Here is a 24,492-nt window from a genome sequence, read left to right as displayed (position 1 = left end):
GAAATGACAAAGAAGGGAATTATATAATGATAAAGGACTCAATCCAACAAGAAGAGTTAACTATCCTAAATAAATACTCTCACCCAACCTGGAGCACGAAGATGTATAAGTTCTTAGAGACGTACAAAGAGATTTAGACAACCACACAATTATAGTGGGAGAGGTCAACCCTGCACAGTGTTAGATCAGACTCGACATGTGGCCAATTGTACCTAATAGACTGCTACAGAAAACTTCACCCAACAAAAATATAATATATTAATACATCCTTCTCATCTGCACATGGCACATACTCTAAGATCAACCACATGCGTGGCCATAAAGCAAGTCTCAGCAGATTCAAAAAAGCAAAATCATACTAACCACACTCTCAGGTGACAGCTCAATGAAAATAGAAATCAATACCAAGAAGATATATCAAAACCATACAATTACATGGAAGTTAAATAACCTGCTTCTGAATGACTTTTGGATAAAGAGTGAAGACAGAAATAAAAAAATTCTATGAAAATAATGAAAATAGAGACACAACATAGCAGATCTTTGGGACACAGCTAAAGCAACGTAAATAGGAAAGTTTATAGTGCTTACTGTCTACATATGTAGTTAGAAAATTTTGAAATAAAGAACCAATATCGCACCTGAGGAATTAGAAAAACAAGAGCAAACCAACCACAAAGCTACCTGAATAAAAGAAATATCCCAAATCAGAGCTGAACTAAATGAATTTGAGATGCAAAAATCCATATAAAAGATTAACAAAACTGGTAATTAGTTTTTTGCAAGAATAAACAAGATTAATAGACTGTTAGCTAGGTTGATAAGGAAAAAAAGAGAGAAGATCCAAATAACTGCAATCAGAAATGACAAAGGTGACATAACCGCTGACTCTACAGAAATACAAAAAATCCTCAGAGATTATTGTGTGCACCTCTGTGCACACAAACACGAAAACCACAAAAAAAGGTAAACATTTCTAGAAACATACAGCCTCCCAAAGCTGAACCGGGTAGAAATTGAAACCCTAGACAGACCACGAATGAATTCCAAAACGAAATCAGTAATAAAAAGTTTACCAATGAAAAATAAAGCTGAAGATCAGGTGGATTCATGGCTGAATTCTACCAGATATACAAAGAAAAACTAGTACCGCTCCTACTGAAACTATTCCCAAAAATTGAGCAGGAGGGACTCCTCCCAAACTCATTCTATGAAGCCAGTGTCATTCTGATACCAAAAACCTGCCAGGCAGATGACAAAAAAAGAAAACTTTAGGCCAATATTCCTGAATAACATGGATGCAAAGATCCTAAACAAAATATAAGCAAACTGAATCCAGCAACACATCAAAAAGTTAATACACCAGGAATGTGCAGGCTTTATTCCTGGGATGCAAGGTTGATTCAATGGGAAACCAATAAATTTGATTAAACACATAAACAAAATTAAAAGTAAAAACCACATGAGCATCTCAATAGATTCAGAAAAGGCTTTAGATAAAATTCAAGATCTCTTCATGGTAAAAGCCCTCAGCAAAGAACTCATCAAAAGAACACACCTCAAAATAATGAGAACCATCTATGGTAAACCCATGGCCAATATTATATTGAATGGGCAAAAGTTGGGAGCATTCCCCTTGAGAGCTGGAACAAGACAAGGATGCTCACACTTACTACTCCTATACAACATGATACTGGAAGTCCCAGCCAGAACAATGAGACAAGAGAAAGAAATAAAAGGTATTTACATATGAAGAGAGGAGGTCAAACTATCTTTTTTTTTTTTTTTTTTTTTTTTTTTTGCGGATGATATAAATCTATACCTAGAAAACCCCCAAAAATCTGCTAAAAGTCTCCTAAATCTGATAAATGACCTCAGTAACATTGCAGGGTACAAAATTAGTGTACAAAAATTAATACCATTTTTATACACCAATAAATATCTGAGAGCCAAATCAAGAATACTTGCCATTTACAATAGCCACAGAAAGAATCAAATACCTAGGAATACAGCTAACCAAGGAGGTGAAATCTCTAAAATAAAAATTACAAAATAATACTGAAGGAAATTAGGGATGACACAAACAGATGGAATAATGATCCATGCTCATGGATAGGAAGATTCAATATTGTTAAAAATGGCCATACTGCCCAAAGCAGTCTATGGATTCAACGCAATTCCTATCAAACTATCAATGTCATGTTTATTTTATTTTATTTTGAAACAGGGTCCCACTCTGTCACCCAGGCTGGAGTGCAATAGTGTGATCTCAGCTCACTGCAACCTCCACCTCCTGGCCCTCAAGCCATCCTCCCACCTCAGCCTGCCAAGTAGCTGGAAATACAGGCGCATGGCACTATGCTAATTTTTACATCTTTTGTGGAGACATGGTTTCACCGTGTTGCCCAGGCTGGTCTCAAACTCCTGAGTTCAAGCGATCCACCTGCCTCAGCCTCCCAAAGTGCTGGGACTACAGACATGAGCCACCATGCTTGGCCCCAACGTCATTTTTCACAGAATAAGAAAAGATTATTCTAAAATTCAAATGGTACCAAAAAGCCTGAATTGTCCAGGCAAACTTAAGTGAACGGAACAAAGCCAGAGACATAACACTACCCAACCTCAAAATCCTTCTGCCAAAAAGACGCTTGCACTCATATGTTAATCACAGCACTATTCACAATAGCACAGACATGGGATCAACCAAGATGCCCATCAACAGTTGTCTGGATAAAGAAAATGTGGTACATAGGCAGCATGGAATACCACATAGCCATAAAAAGAATGAAATCCTGTCCTTTGCAGCCACATGGATTCAGCTGGAGGCCATTATCCTAAGCCTACTAATGCGGGAACAGAAAACCAAATGCCACACGTTCTCATTTATAACTGGGAGCTCAACATTGAATACAGATGGACACAAAGATGGGATCAAGACACGCAGGGGAGAGGGAAAGCGGGGATGGTGTCATGGGTTGCAAGACTAATCGTCAGATACTGTTCTCACTAACTGGGTGATGGGATTATTCTTACACCAAGTCTCAGTGATGTGCAATTTATCCACTAACAAGCCAGCACATGATGCCCCCTGAACCTAAAACAAAAGTTGAGCAAAGTAGTAGTTATTGATAAGGATATCCTTTAATCAAAAATCAGTTCTTGTACCTACATTTTTGATCATATCAAAAGATGGGTGATTACCACTTATTTACATTTAGTACATGCTCTAATTATTTGTGGAAATTTTTGATATGTTGTTATTTATTTCATAGGTCAGAAACCAAATCCATTCTGTGGATGGCTTTGATGACTTAACTTGGTCATCTGAAATAGCCTCAGAGTGTTTTGAGCTGCCTTACTCCAATTACAAAAAGTTTATATTGCTCATTGAAGAACTTGGCGTGGATTGTAAAGGTAGGACCATTACCATTACATAAATAGAAGGTCTTTTTATGTATCCTGTATTAATGTGTGCACACTTTGCTTAGCACTGCTCTATAGAGTGCTTAGGTGTTATAGTGATGTTCATCTCAGAAGGATGTCTTATGTCAAAATAGAGTAAGAATGATTGTATATTATGCACTCTCAGCCCAAGAGCTGTGATAATTCCACTGTACTTCATGTGAAGGACTCTGCTTCTCTCCTGTGCCTTTCCTCAAGGTCAGGTTACCATTGTCCACTACCTAGAATACTGCAATAACTTCTGAACTGTTTTCCTTATTATCCCACCTTCCTAAATCATGGTCTATTAGGCAACCATAATTATATATTTTTTAAAATTCAGATCTGATCATGCTGTCCTTTTGCTTGAAAGGACTTTTTGCTTGAAACCTAGCTATTACTCTCATTGCTATAAGGTTAAAGATCTCAGTTTTCCAGCTGTCTGCAGCATCATTTCATACTCTTCTTTCTGTTTGTGTCCCAGCCACTGTCTTAGATGTGTGGCCCTGCTATCAGTAGCTTTAGTGATATATAGTTGATATTTGATAAAGGGCACATGTATATGATGTAGAATTTGGTAAGTTTTGACATACGTACACACTTGTGAAATCATCACCGTAATGGAGATAGTTAACATATCCATCACCTGCTAAAGTCTCCTGATACCTCTGCATATCCTCTTATTAAGAAACTGCTAAATTGTTTTTCAAAGTATTTGTACCATTATCCATTCCCATCAGCAGTAAACAAGAGCTCCACTTGCTCTGTATTGTCACATACACTATGGACTTCTGGGTATTAAAAAATTTTTTTTTGCCTTTCTGATGGATGTGTATTGTGCATACTATTATGGTTTTAATGCACGTTACCTTAATGACTACTAATGTTGAGTATCATTTCATGTGCTTATTTGCCATCTGTATCTTTGGAGAACTGTCTTTTCAAATCCATTGCCATTTAAAATATCATGCTGGTATTTGCAATGACCTGGATGAGACTGGAGACTATTATTCTAAGTGAAGTAACTCAGGAATGGAAAACCAAGCATCATATGTTCTCACAGAGATGTGGGAGCTAAGCTATGAGGGCACAAAGGCATAAGAATGACACAATGGACTTTAGGGGCTTGTGGGGAAGAGTGGGAGGAGGGCAAGGGATAAAAGACAACATACATGGTGCAGCGTATACTGCTCAGGTAATGGGTGCACCAGGATCTCACAAATGACCACTAAAGAACATACTCATGTAAACAAATACCACATGTACTCCAATAAATTTTGGGAAAATTTTTAAAGATTAAAATAAATAAATAAATTATGCTGTTGTTTTCTTATTTGTTGAGTTTTAAGAGTTCTTTATGTATTCTGGATTCTATTCCTTTATTGGCTATGATTTTTGCAAGAATTTTTTTCCCAGTTTGTGGCTTCATTTTTCATTCTCTTAATATTTTTTAAAGAGAGGTTTTCAAAATTATTGTTATTATACTTTAAGTTTTAGGGTACATGTGCACAATGTGCAGGTTTGTTACATATGTATACATGTGCTATGTTGGTGCGCTGCACCCATTAACTCGTCATTTAGCATTAGGTATATCTCCTAATGCTATCCCTCCCCCCTCCCCCCACCCCACAACAGTCCCCAGTGTGTGATGTTCCCCTTCCTGTGTCCACGTGTTCTCATTGTTCAATTCCCACCTATGAGTGAGAACATGCGATGTTTGGTTTTCTGTCCTTGCGATAGTTTGCTGAGAATGATGGTTTCCAGTTTCATCCATGTCCCTACAAAGGACATGAACTCATCATTTTTTATGGCTGCATAGTATTCCATGGTGTATATGTGCCACATTTTCTTCATCCAGTCTATCGTTGTTGGACATTTGGGTTGGCTCCAAGTTTTTGCTATTGTGAATAGTACCACGATAAACATACGTGTGCACGTGTCTTTATAGCAGCATGATTTATAATCCTTTGGGTATATACCCAGTAATGGGATGGCTGGGTCAAATGGTATTTCTAGTTCTAGATCCCTGAGGAATCGCCACACTGACTTCCACAATGGTTGAACTAGTTTACAGTCCCACCAACAGTGTAAAAGTGTTCCTATTTCTCCACATCCTCTCCAGCACCTGTTGTTTCCTGGCTTTTTAACGATCACCATTCTAACTGGTGTGAGATGGTATCTCATTGTGGTTTTGATTTGCATTTCTCTGATGGCCAGTGATGATGAGCATTTTTTCATGTGCTTTTTGGCTGCATAAATGTCTTCTTTTGAGAAGTGTCTGTTCATATCCTTTGCCCACTTTTTGATGGGGTTGTTTGTTTTTTTCTTGTAAATTTGTTGGAGTTCATTGTAGATCCTGGATATTAGCCCTTTGTCAGATGAGTCGATTGCAAAAGTTTTCTCCCATTCTGTAGGTTGCCTGTTCACTCTGATGGTAGTTTCTTTTGTTTTTAATTTTGAAGAAGTTCAATTGACCTGTTTGTTCAATAATGGCTTTTGCTTTTTGTGTACTATTTTTTAGTAGATTGGATAAGATTTTCTCCATAGATCAAAGGTTGTCAAGCCTTTTCTTTCTCGAAGTATGCTCTTATTAAAGACAGTAAATATTCTAAGATTTGCGGCAAAACAGATACTGTTGCAGCTAATCAACTCCTCCACTGTTAGTATGAGAGCAGCCATAGACAATACGTAAATTAATGAACATAGCTGTGCTCCAGTAAAACTTGATTTATGAAAACAAGAAGGTGTCCCACAGGTTGAAGTTTACTCACCCCTATTATGTGATCATGGTTGTAAATATAGTTTCATCTCTTTCTTCCATTTTATTTCTTTTTCTTGCCTGAATGCACTGGCTAGAATCTTCAATGCACTGAATAAAAGTAGTGAAAGCAGACATCCCTGTGTTGTTCCTGATCTTATGGGAAAAGCATTCTGTTTCTCATCATGACACATGTTAGCTGCAGGTTTATCCTAGATGTTCTTTATCATGCTAAGGAAGTTCTCTTGTATTCTTAGTTTTCTGAGAGGTTTTTTTGGTCTTAATCGGTAATAAATGTTCAATTTTATCAAATGTCTCTATGTACTGAGAGGATCATATAGTTCTTGTTAGTTTGTTAATGTGATGAGTAACAGTGAATTTTGAATGTGAAACCAACCCTGCATTTCTGAGATAAACCACATTAGCTTATGATATATTATCCTTTTAATATATCATTGGATTCAATTTGTTAAAAGTTTTGTTTAGAATTTTTTAAAGATCAGTTTTAGAGCAGTTTCGGGTTCACTTCAAAATTGAAAGGAAGGTACAGAGAGATTTCCCATATGCACCCCCCACTACATGCATAGCCTCCCCATTATCGATATCCCTCACCAGTTAGATACAGTTGCAATGATGGATGAACCTACATGGACACATCATAATCACCCCAAGTCCATAGTCCACATTAGGGTTCACTTTTGGTGGTGTACATTTTCTGGGTTTGAACAAAGGTATAATGACATGTATCCATCATTATAGTATCACACAAAGTGTTTCCACTTCCCTAAAAATGCTCTGTGTTCTGCCTATTTGTCCTTTCCTACCCTCCTCAAGTCTTTGGCAACCACTGATCTTTCTATTACATCCATAGTCTTGCCTTTTCCAGAATGTCATATAGTTGGAACCACACAGTAAGTAGACTTTTCAAATTGGCTTCTTTTACTTGGTGATGTGCATTGAGGGCTCCTTTATGTCTTTTCATGGCTTAATAGCTCATTTTTTTAACCCCTGAATATTTCATTGTGTGGCTGTACCACAGTTTATTCATTCACCTACGGAGGATATCTTGGTTGCTTATAAAATTGGTTGAAGGAAGGGCATCGGCTGGCGGCCATTGCAGTGACTTCCTCATGGCTGCTGCGTCCGCGTGGTGGTGGCGTGGGGACGCCCTGAAAGCAGAGCAGCTGGGCACCCGGCAGTCATGAGTTGAGTCTTCCCGGGCTAATCCATCCCGGGTTGGAGGCTGCTGATGCAGGTCGGCGCCCAGGTGCTGGGTCAAGTCGGGGATGGCCTGGGTGCTGCCCTGGGCCCGGGGAACAGAACACACATCTGGCTTTTTGTTAGAAGTCTTCATGGAAAGAGTGGTACGTGGTGGGATGAGCATCTTTCTGAAGAAAATGTCCCATTCATTAAGCAGTTGGTCTCTGATGAAGATAAAACCCAATTAGCAAGTAAACTGTGTCCTCTGAAAGATGAACCATGGCCTATGCATCCTTGGGAACCAGGTTCCTTTAGAGTTGGCCTTGAAGCTGGGGATGATGCCTTTATGGACCAAGGATGGTCAAAAGCATGTGGTCACATTACTTCAGGTACAAGACTGTCATGTCCTAAAATATACTTCAAAGGAAAGCCGTAATGGAAAAACGGCAGCCCTGTCTGTAGGAGGCAAACTGTATCACGTTTTCATAAAGCTACACCTGTATTGGAATTTTACCGAGAACTTGGATTGCCGTCAAAACAGACAATTATAATCTTTAATGTAACAGATAATGCTGCAATTAAACCAGGCACTCTTCTTTATGCTGCTCACTTTTGTCCAGGACAGTATGTGGATGTCACAGCCAAAACTATTGGTAAAGGTTTTCAAGGTGTCATGAAAAGATGGGGATTTAAAGGCCAGCCTGCTACACATGGTCAAACGAAAACCCACAGGAGACCTGGAGATATTTCAACTGGTGACATTGGCAGAGTCTGGCCTGGAACTAAAATGCCTGGAAAAATGGGAAACATATATAGAACAGTATATGGACTGAAAATGTGGAGAATAAACACAAAGCACAACATAATCTATGTAAACGGCTCTGTACCTGGACATAAAAATTGCTTAGTAAGGGTCAGAGATTCTAAACTGCCTGCATATAAGGATCTCGGTAAAAATCTACCATTCCCTACGTATTTTCCTGATGGAGATGAAGAGGAACTACCGGAAGATTTGTATGATGAAAACGTGTGTCAGCCTAGTGTGCCTTCTATTATGTTTGCCTAACACCTTTGGATGTGGCAGAACCTTACATATTCTGTGAGGTTTGATGAGCCAGAGTAATATAATAATCACCAGAAATCATACTCTCCTTTCTTAGTCACAACAAAATCACACATGTCATCTTTGTCAAGGGTGTAAATATATCATTCATACCCCCATTAAATTTTGTTAGAAAAATTACCACATTAAACATACAAGTTAACTAGATTGGATTTGCTGAAATTGGTGTTTGGTGTATTAGCAAAATATTCATAATTTGTGGACTTGATTCTTTTTTACTACATATTTCCTAAGATACCTTAAGATGTCTATAAATTTAACTTTGATACAAGTTTTGTCAATCTTTGTGAAATAGTGGTTGTGGAACAGTAGAAAACCATATGGGGACTATGGTGCAACCTGTTTCGGTAAAGAAACTATTTGCTAAAATGGAAAAAGTACATAAATTTTTATTTAAATTACAGAAACATGTATGTTAAAGGCTGGACAAAGGAAAGAATCAAATCATAAATTATGGGTCCTGTTTACATTTTTGTTGGGAGAGGTGATTTCTTTTTAGTTTTATCACTCAATAATAAGATCAGTATGAATTTTTTATTTTTTTATTTTTTTTTTGAGACAGGGTTTTGCTCTGTTGCCCAGGCTGGTGTGTAGTGCAGTGGTGCAATCTCGGCTCACTGGAGCCAAGACCTTCTGAGCTCAAGTGATCCTTCCACCTCAGCCTCTCATGTATCTGGGACTATAGGTGCCCACCACCATGCCTGGCTATTATTTGTATTTTTTGTAAAAATGGCATCCTACTATGCTGCCCAGGCTGGCCTTGAACTTCTGAGTTCAAGCTTTTTACCCTCCGTGGCCTCCCAAAGTGTTAGGATTACAGGTGTGAGCCACCGCACCCAGCCTACCTTTCAAAAAGAATTTATAATGATTTAAGATTGTATGTTCAACAAACTTTCATTAATCATGTATTAATCAAAATGCTAATAGTTTCTGGGTTTCTTTTTAATTGCATGAAATTAACATGTATTTACTAATGGCAGGTTCATGACAAATAAGTTTAACCATGTGTATAAGCAGACCTCAGCTTAAATACTTGATTTCCTCTGAACCAGATTGTTAATTCACATCACCCAATAGATTTGTTAGTCATAGTGTTAGATCTCCATGTGATATACTATCCTTGTTGTATCACATTTTTCACTTTAAATGCAAAGGTAGCCACTTTTTTTTAAGTTTTAATTTATGCTTTATCTTATTCCATTAAAAATTTATGGCAATTGATAGGAAATCCACTCAATAAAATAGAAAAATAAGAGAAAAATACTTAGAATAATATAAATTAGAATAGGTGGTATTTTGGGGGAGGGAATAGTGTCAATGTCGTATAGATGAGCAGTCTACGCTCTGTAGAGTTGTTATATTCAGATAGTTAGGTTTTGAGCTGCCTGGGTGCTAAAGTAAAACATATAGCATTATTTGTTACATACTGTTCGTTATTCATGAGTTTGGATAGTGATAATAATAGACTGTCATAGTCTTTAACTGGAGTAGATTACATTTAAAACCACCACACCATATTTGGTTAAAAAAAAACTTACCAAACTAGAAATTTGTTAACTTGTTCAAAGTTATCTCTAGCAATCATCATATACAAGGGTAAAATGCTAGAAGAATTCTTTTCAGGGATCAAACAAGGATACCCTCTACAACTTCTATTCAATAGTATTCTTGGGTGTCCTAGCCAGTGCAGTAAGACAAGTAAAAGTAATGAGATAAATTGGAAAGTAAGAGCAAATCTCATTATTTGTAAGAAATATTTACCTAGAAGATGAAAGGTAGACAACTGACAAGTTATCAGAACCAATACAGTTGAAAAAGGTAACAGTACAAGATTAATATACAAATATATAGCAATATTTTATGGGAAAAACGGATACTATTTATAATAGCAATTAAAAATTACCTAGGAAAAGCCTAACAAGAAATATGCTAGTGTCTTATGTCCTTTTTTGAAAGATAGATAAGAAAACTTGAATAATGGAGAAGAATATCATGGCCATGAATGGGAAGATTATGTTGTAAAGAATTCATTTCAGTCCTGTTTTAAAACTTTCAACAGGACTTAGAGCTAGTCAAACTGATTCTAAAATCATGTGAAAGTGTAAATTCAAGAACAGCCACTACTTAAAATGGTACACATTAGTTAGATATGCCCCCATACTATGCTTAGGAACTTATACAGACATACCTTAGAGATATTGTGGGTTTGGTTTCAGACCACGGCAATAAAGCAAATATCACAATAAAGCAAATCACAAAATTTTTAGTTTCCTGATGCATATATAAGTTATCCTATAGTCTATAATGTGTTTCAATAGCATTGTATCTTTAAAATATACATACCTTAATTTTAAAATATTGTCAGAAAATGCCAAAGATCTTCTGAGCCCTTAGCATGTTGTAATCTTTTTAGTGGTAGAGGGTCTTGCCTCAAAGTTGATGGCTGCTGAGTGATCAGGGTGGTAGTTTCTGGAAGGTTGGGTGGCTGTGGCAGTTTCTTGGCATAATACAATGGACTTTGCCACTTGATTGACTCTTTCTTTCCAAAAGATTTCCCTGTAGCATGGAGTGCTGCTTGATAGCATTTTGCCCACAGTAGAACTTCTTTCAAAGTTTGAGTCAATCCTCTCATACCCTGCTGCTGCTTTACAACTAAATTTATGGAATTTTCTAAATCCTCTTTTGTCATTTTGACAGTGTTCACAGCATCTGATCTACTTATGGTGACATAAGTAGATCCCATCTCAAGAAACCACTTTCTTTACTCATCCATAAGTACCTCCTTTTCTCTTCAAGTTTTAGCATGAGATTGCAGCAATTCAGTCACATCTTCAGGCTCCACTTCTGCAGTATATTCCTCCACTGGAACCTTGAACCCCTCAGAGCCACTCGTGAGAGTTGGAATCAACTTCCAAACACCTGTTAATGTTGACATTTTTACTTTCTCCCATGAATCGTGAATGTTCTTACTGGCATCTAAAATGGTGAATCCTTTCCTGAAGGAGTATGGCAACTTTATATATAAAGGACTATGGCAACTGTAACCTTACAAAACATATTTCTTAAATAATTAGAGTTTGAAAGTCACAATTACACATTTATGCATGGACTACAGAATAGATGTGTTGGGCATGGAAACAACATTATTCTTGTACATCTTCATCAGAGCTCTTGGCTAACTTAGGTGCATTGTCAGTGAGCTCTAATCTTGTGAGACAAATGGACAATTATTTCCGGGAGAATATAAAATCTTTTTCCTGCATTATTTGTGAAAAAGGAATCAGTATATGAAGGTAGCCAGTTGCCAAGACATAAGATGTTTTCACGAAGGCAGGGAACCTTCTGCACTTAAAGAGCCTGCCCCAAACTTAGTGTCACTGTAGTCGGTGGTCTGTGGATCTGTTTTTGAGTTTTAAAATAACATTTCTGATCACCTTCTGGGATTACAAGTATGATTCCTGTCTTCTAGAATCAGGGAACAAAACTTTAACTCTCACCCCCTAACCCCAACTAGTCCCACTACCAGCAGCTTCTACAGGTACATATCCTTTGAAGAGGATTCGGGCTCCATTCTGGCAAACTAAGTGGCCCAGACAAACTGTGCCCGTCTTTCCAGTTGTGGAATACCTAAACCAGTCTGCCTAGTCCAACACTACAAAATGTGATTTCCCAAGAACCTTAGGGTTACTATTTCTGGCTACGCACAAGCATTTTGCCTCAGCAGCTGTCCTCAAATGTTCAGCTCTGAAATGGAAATCTGCCTACTATAGATAGGGAGTACATGGTCCCAGGACTCCCCTGCTCTACTCTCTGGATCCCAGGCAGTACTAGAAGCCTGCTCTTGAGCAGTGCTGACCACTGGAGGGATATGGTGGCAATTCAGTTCTCAGCAGTGGAGCCATCTTGGGCCTGAGTTGAGCTTGAGTTTGATTTACTCTTTTAGATTTTGTCTTGAAATGGAGAACCTTTTTGTAATTAAACTTCATTCAAATTAGACATTTGTTCCAGCATACTTGGTACTAGCTATTAGGAATAAAATATGGACATACTGAACCTTGTATAATTCTGTAAGCCTTAGAGAGGCCAACAGATTAACGGATACTTTAAGAGTTACACTACTGGTCATCCTTCCTCTCCAAGACCTTTATCCTACCTGCTAGGGTAGCCGAAGCTGAAATGCAAATGTTAATTAGTCCTATTTCCACAGCGTCCCCTGGCATGGGTAAACTGGATGATGCCAGCTGTCACAAACATTAATCTATAAATCAAAGTATTTATTACAGCAAGTATAAGGATATACTTTACAAGAGTATGAAGCATTTCAGAGTCAGTAGTGCTTTTGCAGTCTTTAATGGTGAGGTACCAATCTGCTTTTCAGCTTTTCACAAGGGGTGGAATATAAGGATGAGCTTTACAGCTAATTTCTAAAGGTAAATTTGCAGATGGGACCTGACCATGTTTCAGCACATATGGAGAAATGCGTATAGAACTATGGCCTGTTTTTCTAGTGTAATGAGTATTAGAACACAGTCACACACACAGAAGCTGAATTCGTACATAGGGTTCCTCATATGCAGAATGAATCCCATTAGTCTGTAAGATTACTTGCTTTACATCTAGTAGCTTATTTTGTTTTACTAATCAAAAGAACCCCTCTTTGAGAAAGAATGTGTCGGCGTGAAGTCTCTCCTGATTCCAGCAAAATTGAACCTACGCCCTAAATCATTGCCCAGAGAGAGACTGTTGGCTGTGTCACAGTGAAAACCCATTATGGGAGGAAAGAGCAGCATTCGGATTGCTGACTCTGAACCTGTTATTTGGACCTCTGGAATGAATACCTTTAAATGTTGGTGTTATTCCTCATTTTTGTCAGAGTAGAAACACAGTGTGGGCTTTCTGTGGCATTGAGTCTTGCAAAATTGTCTTCTAGCCTGGAGTGTGATGTGCTTCTACTAGCTACATTATTTGTTTTTCTATGGCTGTTTCCTTTCCCTTGGTAGGATGTGTGTGATTCTAAAAATGCCTTTTACTGCCTGTTTTGCCTGAAGGTCACCACCTGGGAGGTTTTCCCCACTTTTGCAGGAACTGTGGCAAGAAGAATGTTATGTTTCTATTATGGTACTTATCATGATACTGTTTATCATGCTTTTATAGTTTTATAGTGGAGCACTTTTGCGATAATGTAGGGCATGTTGCTCATAACTGTTTTACTGAACTGCTGAACCAAGAGAGTGAAGACAAGCAGACAGAAGCAAGTCACTATGCTATGAGGCCACCTTGGGCAAACATCTTCAATAGCTTTATAATCATGTGTTACTTCATGGCTACCTGTTTTCTATATGGGAAGAAGTTCTTCACATGAGAGTTTATTTTGCTAGTGATAGATAAAGTTTCTACTCTCTTCAGGGACATTCCTTAAAGTTGACTTTACTGTAACAACAGACATTTCTTCAGTTTTCAGTTTTATTGCTATTTCTGCTAGAACACCTCATCCACCAGCTTGGCCCCATAAATGACAGTGGTCTCTCAAAGCATGCCCTACCAGACAAGTGAAGACTGCCATTCAGACTTTGCCTCCAGCAATTACCTAGGATTCCCTGGAATGAGAGGACTCAGTGTCATTCCCTCCTCCAGAAAACAGCCAGTCCTGAGCGTGCAGGGTTGCCAGCCTTAATTTCATCACTTGCTTTTCTGCTTTTAAATGTTTGCAAACAACGGCAGTCCATGTCACATGTTTTATTCTTTTTAGATTAATGAGGTGGCCTGTTCAAGTTGGACGGGCCGCATTAATCTCAGTGAATGCAGTCCTTAGCACCACAAAAACAAACAGATGATTTTAACTCAACTGGACAAAGAGTCTTGGCATAGTACGTGCATAATTGTTGCTTTTTGGCATTTGACTGGGGAGCGAGAGTTGTGATTTTGATTCTCCAAAAGCAGATTATGTGAGCACCAAGTATATTTAGGTCATTTAGAAAGTTTGTTGTTTGAATGAATGAGGATAAGACATCCATCAATTTTTGACACTGCACCAAATCTGCCTTATTTCAAAAGGAACTAACTGAACACTCCATCACAGATGTCCTGACAAAGATGCACAGATGACTATATTAACGAGACTGTGTCAGAATGAATAATAATCAATGGCTGTCCTGAGAATCCAACATAAATTTCCTTATCTAAAATAGTGGTTTGTTTAAATGATGAAGGAAAGATGGCATTGGAGCTGTTGGCTCACTGTCCCTTTTATTCTGTTAACTGCAGAAGCACTGAATCTGATGCCCTACCTTGTGGGGTAATGGTGTGCTTATCTCCCCCTCCTCAAACAGAGTTTGGAACGTTGCTAGTAACAGCTAGCCTACTGCTAAAATACCATCAATGACAGGACAGAAGAAATGGATATTTAGGAAAACATAAAACTGAGGAAGTAGGCCAAAAAAAGTACCGATAGAAAGCAAATAAAGGAAAGATCTATAATATTGGGACAGGCAGCATCTCCCTGCTTGCATGGTAATTTTCTTTAGCCGGTAACCAATGAGGACGCCTGCCATGGGAAGAAGGTGTGATTTTTGTGATTTAATGATCCAAAGCCCATTTTTAGACACCACTTAGCCATAAAGAGATGCCCAAGGTTCTGTGGCCCAGGAGTCATTGAGATAAGTATTTATGACAAGGTCTACCCAAACGCAAGGGATACAAGAAGGGGGCATGTCAGGCACAGGGAATTTTCACAGTGGCTTACAAAGGCAAGTCTTACCCTCACCTAACACAGTAGTTCTCCACACTGGCTGCATGTTAGATCCCCACAGAAGAGCTTTTGAAATCCCCAGTCCAACATTCTTGGAATTTGGGGGCAGGAGAGAGTAGGAGAGCCAGTCATCAGAGGTTTTTAAAGCTCCCCGGTTAAATATTTAACTCTCCTGTTTGAAGAGGGACAGAGAAGCCGAGATTAAGAACTACTGACCTAAAACAACATGATTTACAGACAGGCAAGTCATTTGTGGAACTCAGGCCAGTTAACTGGTCATCTCCCTAAAACAATTCAAATTGGAGAAAATTCTGTACAGATGCAATAATAGCAATGTTTTATATGTGTATAGTATTTTATATTTTAAGGTGTTTTTATGTTCATGTGAGGGTGCTTTCTTAGGAAAATGCTTAGCATCTTGTAAAACTGTGCAACTGTTAGATATCATCAACCCAGTGTTATGGGTTGATGTGCAGGTCTAGGACTTATTTGGAGTCTCACTAAAGAAGTGGCTGGCAGAGCTTAAAATTGGGGCATTGGACACTTTCCTATATTCTTCTATTCTGGGAATCATGATTTCTTTTGAAGAATGCTGTAAAATGTTGACATATTTGGTTTTGTCTGTTACGAACTGTGATTGGCCTCACACATAAATAATGAATTCTTTTAGGTTGCTTTAGAAATGTGTTACTTTAGTATCTCAAATCAATAATACAATCACAAGTGAAACAAAAAAAATTGGTTGAATTTTTTTATCCATGTTCCCAAGAGAGCTGTTTATTATTTTTTTTTGTAATATCAAAGTCTGATTTTTTTCAGAGTAATGCTAGCATTTTAGAATGCATAGGGATGTACTCCTGCTCTTTACTTTTTGGGGAGAGTTTGTGTAGAATTTTTTTCTTCCTATAATTTATCTCATATCTGTCTTGTTTTCTTTCTGATACAGATCCTGTTAACCTACTGAAAATTCAGGATGCAGTTCATTCATGGGAAAGAGCAATAGAAGTTGAAAAAAATCACTGTGAACTACTTACAGTAAAAATGAAAAAAATGGAAAATGGGGTCCATGTACTACAAAAGGAGTTATCTGAAACAACAGAAATAAAATTACAGTTAGAACATCAAAATGATGAATGGGAACGAGATTTCTACAGTTTGAGGCATGACACCCTAGTTATAAAGAAATGGTTGAAGTATTTCCTTTATGCTAAAAATATGTAATTACTGACTTACCTTCTGGGGCCCAACAGGGGAGAGAACTTCTGAGTCTTCTGCAGTGTGAAATTCTTTGATATGATGTAACAAGTTCTTTACTGTGAATACTTCTACAAATAACTAATTGCTTACTCTTTTAAATCATCATTTTTATGACTATATAGGAGTTTACCATATGGAAATCTCATCATTGGTTTGGCAAATTGAATTGGGGGTTTTAAAGTTTTTTGTATTTAAATAATGTTGCAAGGAACATCTTTTATACAAATCCTTTTCTACATTTTTGGTTATTTACTTTGAATAAATTCTTCAATATAGATTTTTTTTGTTGTTCAATTATAAAAACTTTTTACAAATGGCCTTTGTCACTATTTCTCAGTTGTTCACAAGAAAATTTATATTAACTTGCAGTTTAGCCAACACAGTATGAAATGTCCATTTTTTAAAAACTCAGATTAATTCTTTTAAATTTATAGTTTTATTCTTACTATGCATGAAATAAAACTTGAAATGGAAAGTGATTTCAGATTAGTTTATTCCACATCTCTCACTTTTCCACAGATAAAATTAATTCAGAGTTCTATGTGAAAAACACATACTGTCCAAAGTGTCACCCAAAAAAGAAAGCTCAAAAGTGTGGGGTAGCGGATTAGACTCCTTAACCTAGTCTTGCATTATAGTAATCTGCTGATACATGTGTGAAAAGCAGCTGAAGGTGCTCTTTTACGCTGTAAATCATTTTTAGGGGTACCTGCACTATTTCATGAAGATGAACGTTTATTTCTAGTGAATTTATAAACATGCTTATAAATGGCAAATTCTTTTTAATTAGCTAACTCTCAATTACTTGCCCTAATTGAGGAGCAATTACAACTGTATAGGGGAAAAAAAGTTAATTTTTCTACCTGTAATGTTTGCTGAATAATTTCCAATATCCTTTTCTATAATATTTGCCAGAGTTACTAGGAACAGAAACTTCCCAGTTACCAGGATTTTCTTTCCTCATTACCTTTCAAGTATACATCCTTTGGAAGAGATGGAAGTAAGAAATTGGAAATATAAGAACTAGAAAGGAAAAACACTCACAAGCACAGACATTTTACTAAGATAGCAACCAACACGTGGAGAGCCAGATTGCAAAATGAACTTTTTATTTTCTAATGAAACTAATATCAAGATAAACACATTTCACTGCAGATCTACCTTAAGACAAGAAGAAGAGAAGAGAAAAAATGCCAATGCATTGTATGAAAAAATCAGGGGACACTTAAGAAGAAAAGAAGAGCAGTACAGGAAAGAAGTTGAAGCAAACAAACAACTTCAGCTGACGCTGAGAACACGAGATACGGAATTGAGGACAGTAAGAAATCATTTGAACCAGGTAAAATCATCTGTGGTAAAAAGTTTCCATTTCTAATTTTACTTCATCAGTATTACTTATAATATCCTTTTGTTTTAATATCTTAGGCTTAAAAAATGAAAAATTAAAAATAACCTATGACATTTATAGCTAAAGTTACGTATTATATCATTGTTACCAAATAGATGCTCAGTATGTTTCCTGAGTAAAGGGTGCGTTGAGTTTGATCACTAACATAAATGTTCATTTAGGCATTTTTAAGTTAAAAGACAGGCTAAATAGCTTTAAAACTGTATTGAAACTAGTTAAATATTTTGCGAAGAAATTTTACCTCACCATACTATATCTGCTTGTATTTAAAAAAATGTTTTTACTCTGATGAATTTAGCTGTTACTTATACCATTAAAGCTGTGTAATTCTTCAAGGAAAAAGGTTCTTATGTTTTAATAGGCTACTTATTAAATAGTTTTTTTAAAGGTTCTGCTCTTAATGTTTTAGACTTCTTTTTCAATGTTTATTAGACCAAAAATCTAATGTATTTCTAGGTTGTACAAGAGCTAAATGACACCCAGAGGCAACTTTCTTGGGAACAGAACGCCAGAATATTACAAGATGAAATTCTGACCAATCACCTTTGCAAACAAAAGGAGATAGCACTGGCTCGAAGGAAAAGGAATTCTCAGGTATTTTCTTTCAGTCATTCTCAAATATGTGTGCGTATACATATTTGTATGTGTATATATATTTAAAATCCAACCATATGTATCTTGGCAAATAGAGAATATTTTAAAACCATTGGTGTGTGTCCATGTAGTTGTGGGGGGAGTGGTGGTGGTGGCATTTTTGGCCACTGGATAAAGTCATGTTTTAAATTCAACTCCATCTGTGTGCAGTGGTCAAGCAGTGACTCTCATGATGGCCTCATCCTGAGGAGAGGCTTTTAATATTTTCCATAGGAATTGATGATCTCCCCATTATCTCCCAACCCTTGCTACTAACAATAGATGTCCTAGTTTTTGGAAGTGATTTCATCCCCTTGATTTATTAGTGGAGAGGTTAGTTTATTATTTGCAAGAAAGTACAGCCAATTCAGAGACCATTATTTTGAATGTGATTCTCCTCACTTTTGAGAATAGCAGTTTTCTCCAAGTGGTATCTTATTTCAGTACAAAAAGCTTTTCAAAACAGTAAGATACCATAATGTATACTTAGTGGTAATTTATTGATAAGTAGTGTTTTGTTCCTAGTGAGCTAGTTTAGTGTTTTCTCCTATCTCACATTTAATACTGTTTCTAACATTGTGAAGGAAACAAAAGTTATTGAAACAGCAAGTAATCTCATGATTTTCTAAGAAGAGCTCTGTAAAATTCATCTATTTACCATTGGTGTCTTGGAGAAATAAGCTTCTTTTGTATTTACATATTTACACCACAGAAGGAACAGTGATTTTGGGGAGGAGCACTAGAAGTAGAATCAGAAGACCTGGGGAAAATCTTGCAGCTTGCTTCTATTTGTAAACTCTCCTTTTCAGAGTTGTGGTAAATGAGTTTATTGATGTATGTAGAAGTGCTTAGTACAATGACTTGATGGCTCATTTATCAATAAATGTAACTATTACAACATTATAAAAATGATAGAAAAGTAGAATACTTATAGAATATTATATGTTAGATAAGTAGAATATCTGTAGAATATTCTCAGGAAAATGAACTTGAAGAACTTTGGGAAATTTCATCTGTCCAAAGATACCCAGAGCTACGGCTCTTGCTATGGGGTGGTGTACAGGTTAGATATCAGAGTGTAAACCCAATTTTTAATGGATTCAAATTTATTAATATTTTATGTTATGCCTTTGAATTTTTTGTAATTTAGGGAAAAACTTTTCTTATTGTGAGATTCTTAAACGTTCTCTAGAGGTTTAGTTTTTAACTTTCATGAATTTGTTGTCTTCAAATAAACTTTTGGACATTGAGGAATTTATGTTTAATAAGGTTTGAGGTTTTGATACAACTTTTTATCCCTTTGCATATCAACTGATGGCAACCCTTTCATTGTACAAATGTATAGGGTATGATTTAATTTCAGAGGAAACCAAGACATGTCCTTTTACTGAGTGCTAGCTAGTGAGCGCTTCCTTTGTTTCATTTAGATTCCTCACAGCCATGACAAAGTACAAGATCTGTTGCATGAAAATCGCATGTTGCAGGACGAAATTGCCACCCTCAGACTGGAAATAGACACAATAGAAAAACAGAACCAGGAAAATAAAAAGAACTATTTTGAGGACATTGGTGACCTGCAAAAGACAATAAAACGGAATGGGGAAATATTAACAACAATGATATCCGAGTATACTGCACAGCTTGGTGTCCTGACAGCTGAGAATACCATGCTCCATTCTCAACTGGAGAGGGAAAAACAAAAGAAAGAAAGCCTGGAGACAGAAGTTGAATCACACCGTTGCAGACTGGCTGCTGTTAGACGTGATTGTGAACAAAGTGAGACATCCAAAAGAGACATGGAACTTGCTTTCCAGGGAGCAAAAGATGAATGGTTTCATTTACCGGAGAAAATGAATTTTGATGACCTAAAAGCTAACAGTGTCCTTCGTTCTCAGCAACTGTCTAGAACTCAAAGTAACTTGGAAAGCCTAAGCCTTAAGTTCCAACACACAAGAGATGCTCTTACAGAAAAGCAGAAAAGAGGTTTGTTTCAGAATGCACGGGAAGAGACCTACACCAAACCCAGTGTCAAATCCAGGAAATTCAACAAATGTATCAAAATAAACAATGTAACTGAAGGAATTCATTGGAAAGCAGGAATCTGTAGAGGCGAGGCTGTCTCAACTGCAGAGTGAAAATACGTTGCTTCCACAGCAACTGGATGATGCTTACAACGAAGCTGACAATCAAGAAAAGACGATAATTACTATCCAAGACCAATCTCATGCTACTGTGAAAAATCTTCAAGCTGAGAAAGAAAAGCTAGAAGAGAAAAATCAGACATTAATCAACGAATGCAATCATTTTTTTTAAAAGGCTTCAACAACAGGGAAATGAGAAAGCAGAAAGAGAAGTAAATATCAAGAAAGATAAATACTTTTCAAACTTTCTGAAAGAAAATGTAAAGTAATATCTGGTTATGGCTAAATGTTGAATGGAGTTGAATATGAAGATAGATGGATTGTCAAGGTATGTGCTATATCAGCCTAAAAACATACCTTATTCTCAGTAAATAAAAGTTAGACCTGAGAGATGCTTTACTTTGAGTAAAGACATGCTGTCACCTATGAAATTTTAGGAGGTTGTTACAAGTTGTTAATAGATGTAGACTAGTATTAATAAAGCAGTCTTATACTCCTGATAGAATAATTTTAACGTCTTTACGTGAAGACCATGATGAAGCAGATGAATGGAAATGATTACTCCTAGAATGAGTACTTTTAAACTTAAAATTCAGTTCAGTGAGTTATTTTGACAGTTAATTCCAGTTTTCCCAGGTGAACTGGAGTGTATGACTGAATCTCATAATACTTCTACATCAGTAGCTTTTTATGTATTTTATTTGGCATAATTTTATTTTTATTCATGTCCATTCGACTTGAATCTGAAAATATGTCCATCTCAAATTATGTGTTGCAATGACCACTCAATTCTTTAAAGGCATATACTTTTTATTAAATCAACATTAGGGACAAATGTGGTGAATGTTATCAAAGCCTTGTTTGATTTAATCTTCTCACTGTTATGTGTAATTTACTTTGAATATCTTTACAAATAATTTGTTCATAATTTTCATCTCAAGGCTCCATGACTATCATTTGAATATCACTTTGTCCTGTACAAAGATCATTGTAGCTCTATGTGATTTATTAGTTTAGCATTGGAACCCTATTTTCAGACTAGTGAGGGGTGACAGGGATACACGTATAGTGGGAAAGGAGTGAGTAGTGGGGAACAGAGTTGTAGGAGCCGAGATCAGGGAGGAAGGAGGAGGCCAGTTTACCTAGGGCCTCGGAGGCCCTGGAACTTTCCTTTTATTCTGAAATAGGAATCTATTGGAAAGATTTGAGCAGGCGATTGACTATGTGAGGAGCTCTGAGGTTGGTTTGAGCTTCTAATAAAAACGAGGGAAAACATTTCACAGTGCAGAATTTACCACCACCAGACCCTCCCACGTACCCATTTCTTTGTGAGACTTCAGTAGGTTATTAGGCATTGAATATTCATCAGGGTATGAATGAATAGTGGGGGTGAATCTGTTGTCTAAGTAACACAATAGAGATTTGGCAGGAAGATAACACCTTCTGTGTCCTTAACTGAATTCAGTAATAAACAGGAACGTGAACCCATGAAGAAAAGAAGGTAAGTCAATGTACATGGTGATATATTTGTTATGTATATATGTTAGAATTAAATGTTAACATAATTTAATAATAAGGTGATTTATAAAATTGGTAGAAAAAAATCAGGTAGTTGCAAGACAACTTCAACAAGAATTGGCAGATACCCTTAAAAACAATCTATGTCAGAGGCGTCACTAGAGGTTACATCCCATTGTCACATCCATTTAGAAGAGGGCACACAAGAGTCAAAGAAGAAATGAGGGCAAATCAGAAGTCATGTACAAACGAAATTGAACACGTCAACAGTTAATCTACAGCTGGTTAAACAATACAAAGTGTTTTCGAAGACCAAATTCAACATTCCATAGAATGTTCTAGAAAACTATAATATTTCTAGTCCGGGAGCGGTGGCTCACGCCTGTAATCCCAGCACTTTGGGAGGCTGAGGCAGGTGGATCACCTGAGGTTGGGAGTTCGAGACCAGCCTGACCAACATAGAGAAACCCTGTCTCTGCTAAAAATACAAAATTAGCCTAGTGCGGTGGCACATGCCTGTAATCCCAACTACTTGGGAGGCTGAGGCAGGAGAATCGCCTGAACCTGGGAGGCGGAGGTTGCGGTGAGCTGAGATGCAGCCTGGGCAACAAGAGCGAGACTCTGTCTAGAAAAAAAAAAAATTATAATATTTCTTGTCTTTACTTTTATAAATGGATACAGACACAACAGTATCTGTATCCATTCAGATACGCAACTGTATCCATTCACAAAAGTAAAGACAAGAAATAGGATAATTGTATATTTATTTAACGGATGTCAGGATAACTTATACAGAAAAGCCATTATCCTCTTGGCAAAAATGCTAATATTTTAGATTAATTTACAAGCTATTTGAAAAGTTAGGCATTTTCTTTATGTTCCTTTTATTTTAAATATATTGTAAAAGCACAGAAATATTCAGATCATGTATAGTACGTACATGAAAAATAGAGAAATTAAGAATTAAGAAAATAATTAAGATAGAAGAAAATTTTCTAGATCCCACCATTGGATTTTTTAAAAACAATTTTATGGAGCTATAATTCACACACCATACCATTCAACCATTTAAAGTATATGATTCACTGTCTCAGTATATTCACAGAGTTGTGTAACCATCACTACAATTAATTTTAGAACATTTTTTTCTCCCTGAAATGAAACCCCATTTCACTTAGCCATCACTGGCTGCATCCCCTACTCAAGTCTTTCCACCTTGCCTGGTCCTAGGCAACCACCCTCTACTTTTTGTCTCCATAGGTTATACCTGTCTGACCATTTCATACAAATAGCATCATACAAAATGCAACTTTTTATGACTGACTTCTTTCACTTTGCACGTGTATTAGGCCATTTTTGTGTTACAAAGAAGGGATTCCCAACTCCCAGGCCAAGGACCAGTACTGATCCATGGTCTGTTAGGAACCAGGCCACACAGCAGGAGGTGAGCAGCGCTTCATCTGTATTTACAGCCACTCCCCATCACTTGCATTACCCCTGAGCATCACCTCCTGTCAGATCAGCTGTGACAGTAGATTCTCATAGGGGCATGAACCCTATCGTGAACTACCCACATGCAAGGAATCTAGGTTGCACACTCCTTCTGAGAATCTAATGCCTGATGATCTGTCACTGTCTCCTATCACCCCCAGATGAGACACTCTAGTTGCAGGAAAAGAAGCTCAGGGCTCCCACTGATTCAACTTTATGGTGAGTTGTATAATTATTTAATTGTATATTATAATATAATAATAATAGAAATAAAGTGTGCAATAAATGTAATATGCATGAAACATCTTGAAACCATCCCTCTGCTCCTTGGTCCATGGAAAAATTGTCTTCCATGAAACCAGTCCCTTGTGCCAAAAAGGTTGGGGATGGTTGCTATAATGGAATAACTGAGGCAGGGTCATTTATAAAGACAAGAGGTTTAACTGGCTCATGGTACTGCAGGCTGTACACACATGGCCACAAAATCTGTTCAGCTTCTGGTGAGGCCCCAGGAAGCTTATTAGCATGGTGGAGGGGGAAGGGGAGCAGGCACATCACCTGGCAAGAAGGGGAGCAAGAGAGAGGGGGAGGTGCCACACACAGTTAAACAAACAGATCTCGCATGAATTCACTCATCACTAAGGGGATGGTGCTAAGCCATTCATTCCCCCATGATCCACACACCTCCCATCAGGCCCCACCTCCAACACTGACAGCTACATTTCAACATGAGATTTGGAGGGAACATGTATTGAAACCATCTTAGAATGTTTT

General features: G+C 37.2%; 1 protein-coding gene and 1 pseudogene across 3 annotated transcripts in view; both read left to right on the top strand.

The window, feature by feature from the left end:
• LOC117975541 (ankyrin repeat domain-containing protein 26-like) overlaps positions 1–24,492 on the top strand; it is an 82,723-nt gene that overhangs the window by 32,044 nt on the left and 26,187 nt on the right. For all 3 annotated transcript variants that reach the window (XM_055097121.2, XM_063595895.1, XM_063595894.1), the window contains exons 11-16: positions 3,273–3,414; positions 16,217–16,430; positions 17,683–17,866; positions 18,392–18,529; positions 19,996–21,037; positions 23,880–23,937. In XM_055097121.2, coding sequence (XP_054953096.2) covers positions 3,273–3,414; positions 16,217–16,430; positions 17,683–17,866; positions 18,392–18,529; positions 19,996–20,703 — 1,386 coding nt within the window. In that variant the 3' untranslated portion in view covers positions 20,704–21,037; positions 23,880–23,937. The remainder of the gene's footprint in view (positions 1–3,272; positions 3,415–16,216; positions 16,431–17,682; positions 17,867–18,391; positions 18,530–19,995; positions 21,038–23,879; positions 23,938–24,492) is intronic.
• On the top strand, positions 7,425–8,465 carry LOC130540742 (large ribosomal subunit protein uL3m-like; annotated as a pseudogene).

Source organism: Pan paniscus, chromosome 14 (assembly GCF_029289425.2).
Source record: "Pan paniscus chromosome 14, NHGRI_mPanPan1-v2.0_pri, whole genome shotgun sequence".
Taxonomy (NCBI): Eukaryota; Metazoa; Chordata; class Mammalia; order Primates; family Hominidae; genus Pan; species Pan paniscus.
Note: the sequence above shows the minus strand (reverse complement) of the source record. Positions and strands in the feature narration are given on the sequence as shown.